The following is a 3790-nucleotide window of genomic DNA, read 5'->3' as shown; positions in this document are numbered from 1 at the left end:
CTTATCCACTCCAGAATGAACCATATGTTACTTAACTATTATCTCTCTCTGTCTCTCTCTCTCACTCTAAAAGGCTTTCAATTTTCTGTCTCATAATATAGTATTTTTGTTAACCATTACTAGGTTTTGTTTCTCTGTAAATCATTAATTGTTAGGTTTCAAAATAAGAAATTTTGCACCAACAAGATCATCCACCATAATTGAAACTAGAAAAATAAGTACAGAGAAAAAAAAAAAAAAAAAACTAGTTAAAATATCAAATTTATTCTTTAACTAAGATTTGCATTTCGTATACATGTAGTAACTAGTTAATCTAACACTTAATCCTATACTAGTTGGGCAAAACTTATCTCATCAAGATCATCCATAATTGACAGAAACATTTCATCTGGGCTTGAAAGCTCTGTTCCATTATCTTCATCATCACTGTAGCAGAAGCATTCTTCAAGATTACCCTTCCTCTCATGAACTCGGCATACAACCACTTCACTACACGCCTATCCAAACAGAGACCAAAATAAGGTTAATTAGAATGCCATCTTATACTCTAAAACTAAACTCAAAAACCATATATATCATATGAAAAATAGTGAGGACGTTCGAATCCCCTTAAGTGCAAAATCTACTTGCACGAGTCTGGAGTTTGTCCGACAAGGGTCGGTCCACATAGTGACTTTGTATTGGAGGGATTCCCGTTTCCCGTCATTAAAAAAAAGGAAAAAGTAGCGCTCACCCCATAGTTGCAAAGGTGATATTCCTGCATCATCCAAGCAGTTTCAAAACCAGCTGGAGCATCACCAATGAAGAAAAGAAGATATTTCTTGATTCCCACTTTGTTTCCAGCACTTGTGAAGACAGGCTTGTCGATGTGCAATTCCTTCCAATACCCACTTTTTGTGGCTCGATTTTCTGTCACCTTGTTGAAGAAGTAGTATATACTTTCACTTGACAATGCCTTGCCTATAAACAAGTCATCATACATGAATTATATGCCAAAAAAACTTCAAAAAACAAAATATGAACATGAAATAAACATAAAAGAAACATGCCTTGTAATTCCCAAGGATCATGGATACAAAGATCAAGATCAGGAATTATGTCTGGATGGCATGGCAAGAGTGATGCCTTGGGAAAGAGAAAGTGAAGGACAAGTTCTTCTTCTGTTGGGCAGAATCGAAAACCAGGAGGAAGTTTGACAGTAGTACTAGGGCCATCTCCCATCCTATACATGATTCTAAACACAAACAAACAAGTCAAAGAAAATTTGTCACCGCTAATGAGATTTCAAACTTTTGGTCATCTATTATATATAGAGTGTTTGCCATGCATGTAGTATGATGGGATAAGAATAGAAAGAAAAGGAGTATAAGGGGGATAAGGATCAAAATCATTCTTCCAAATGAAGAAATTAGTAGTTAGATTTTGTTTGTTTTGTTTTGTTTTGTTTTTTTGTTTTTTGTTTTTTTTTTGTTAAAAAAATGTTAAAGTATTGATTAAATGATTAAATTTACATCTTTCTATCAACTTAAACTTTTAGGATTAATGATGATTTAACATAATATTAGAGCAAAAAAAGTAATTCTAAAAGTCCCTCTTGTGTCACTTTTATATCCCTCCAAAAATGATTTGCTTTTAAAATCACAATTTGATCAAAATTCAATAATGATCAATCACAAGCCTAATGGTAATTTTAAGAGCCACATCATTCTTGTAGGGATACAAAAAGAATTTGTAGAATTACTTGAGCAGAAAATAGGTGTTGCACATGACACATGAATAAAAGTGTTAAAGTATTGATTAAATGATTAAATTTATATCTTCTTATCAGCTTAAATTTTTGGGATAATTAATTATTTAACATGATATCAAAATCAAAAACACGTGAAAAAAAAATGTTAAACTATTGATTAAATGAATAAGATAAGTAGTGATTTAAAAAAAAAAAAAAAAAAAAAAAAAAAAAATCGTCCAAATCCAATATTTTCTTATGTGCATGTGTGCATGTCATGATTAGCTGATGATATTTATATGTGGGAGAAGGAAATTTAGTTAGTGTTTTTTTCTTGGGAGAATGGTAAGCAATAATGCATGGGATGAGAATGACTGTTGGGGTCAATGCGATCCACAAGATAAAGGAAAAGAAGAAGAAAAAGCAAAAGATAAAAAAAGTAGTAATTACGCCATAACAGGTGGTCGGACGACAGCCATGACATAACATAGCACCATTTTGTTCACTTCAATTGCAAATTATACTTTTAGACCATAAAACAATACGTGACACAAAAAAGAAAAGATAAAAAAAACTATAGTATAACTAATTCATGTCATGTCAGGGTAACATCATGATAATGGAATGTGCCGGAGGGAAATTATGTCGTGACATAAGTACAGAAAATCATGACCGTGACATGTCCCTTTGCTGATTTTTTTATTTTATTTTTTTATTTTTTATGGCGGCTAAATGGCATTAAAGGTTGATGCTTTATATTAATTGATTATCCTAATATATGCTTTTGCTAAAAGACAATATTAGCTTGTCCTTATTCCACCCAAATTAACTGTTTAATACATCAGGTTTGTTGGAGTTCTAATCAGGATTCAACAATCATAATGTTGGTGATACAGTGATTTTAAGAAAATTTTAAGCTGGCTAGAGTGAGATTTAGACTCTCCCAAATAAAAATTCTTAATTTATTTGTATAAGTCGCTTTGGTCCCTATTAATATTTTAATGAGATTGAACTGAGTAAGGACTATATCTACGATTCTCATTGTCTAAATCGTTTGTGTATAGTTCTTGACAAATAGATGCTATTATGATTACACCCAAATAAGATAGTTATAGCTAATATTTACCGCTTGTCTTTTTTAAATAAATAAAAATAAAATAAAATAACCGAAATTAACAAACTTAAGCTAATATAACGTAATAAATTCAGTCATTGATAAAAAGGAGTAAAAACCTTATTACCTCTAGTGGGATTTCTAGAGAGAAGGGCAGGTGGACAACACCGACACGGGACATCCTCGTCATAGCCTTGTTTTGAGGGCATGGTCATATGTTTGTCTTATCCTTTATCTTTAAATAAAGCAAACCCAATAACCATGCTTATGTAAGCATTTTAAAAAATAATTATCGAAAAAGTATAATTTTTACTTTACCAAATAAATAAAGCAAACCCAATACCCTATCATCCTTGGGGTATCTTGTTTTGAGGGCATGAATCCCATTTGATTCCTAGTCATTTTCGTCCATTGTGCCCTGAAAGGTATGTTTGTCTTTAAATAAAGCAAACCCGATACCCAATAACGATGCTTATGTAAGTATCTCGATCAGAGTCAGAGCTAATCAAAATAGCTATTAAGAATGTGTAAATTTATACTTTAACTATTTTTTTTATTTATTTTTTATTTTTTATAGACTATATTAAGGAGATTCATACTTAGTGAATCTATTTTAGTGAGCCCATGATATAGTATGTTGAGATATTACACAATTCAAAAGCTTATGCCTATAAGTTTGGATCTAACAATACTATATTAACCACTCATATTTCTTACATATTTTCAATATAGAAAGACTTTATCCTTTTAGATTCACACAGATTAGGCTTAGGTGCAGTAGTCCAAAACTACTGCACCCTGAGGCAGCCCAAAATGTGGTCATTTTAGGCATAAAACGACCATGTTTTTGGGCTACAAAAGTGAAATAAAAAGAAAAATAATAAAATAATAAAAGTAATAATATAAAATTCATTAAATATTAAACTATTCAATAATTAAAAAATAAA

General features: G+C 31.1%; 1 protein-coding gene across 1 annotated transcript; it reads right to left on the bottom strand.

Moving 5' to 3' along the window:
* Positions 1-245: 245 nt before the first annotated feature.
* LOC132166478 (NAC domain-containing protein 104) lies at positions 246-1292 on the bottom strand. Its single transcript, XM_059577296.2, has 3 exons — positions 1050-1292; positions 734-960; positions 246-497 (listed from the first exon to the last, which is right to left on the bottom strand). Exons 1-3 carry the CDS (start codon positions 1228-1230, stop codon positions 327-329), a joined length of 579 nt encoding a protein of 192 aa, XP_059433279.1. The 5' UTR covers positions 1231-1292; the 3' UTR covers positions 246-326.
* Between the last annotated feature and the right edge of the window lie 2498 nt (positions 1293-3790).

Source organism: Corylus avellana, chromosome 11, assembly GCF_965113065.1.
Source record: "Corylus avellana chromosome 11, dhCorAvel1.hap1.2, whole genome shotgun sequence".
NCBI classification, from domain to species: Eukaryota; Viridiplantae; Streptophyta; class Magnoliopsida; order Fagales; family Betulaceae; genus Corylus; species Corylus avellana.
Note: the sequence above shows the minus strand (reverse complement) of the source record. Positions and strands in the feature narration are given on the sequence as shown.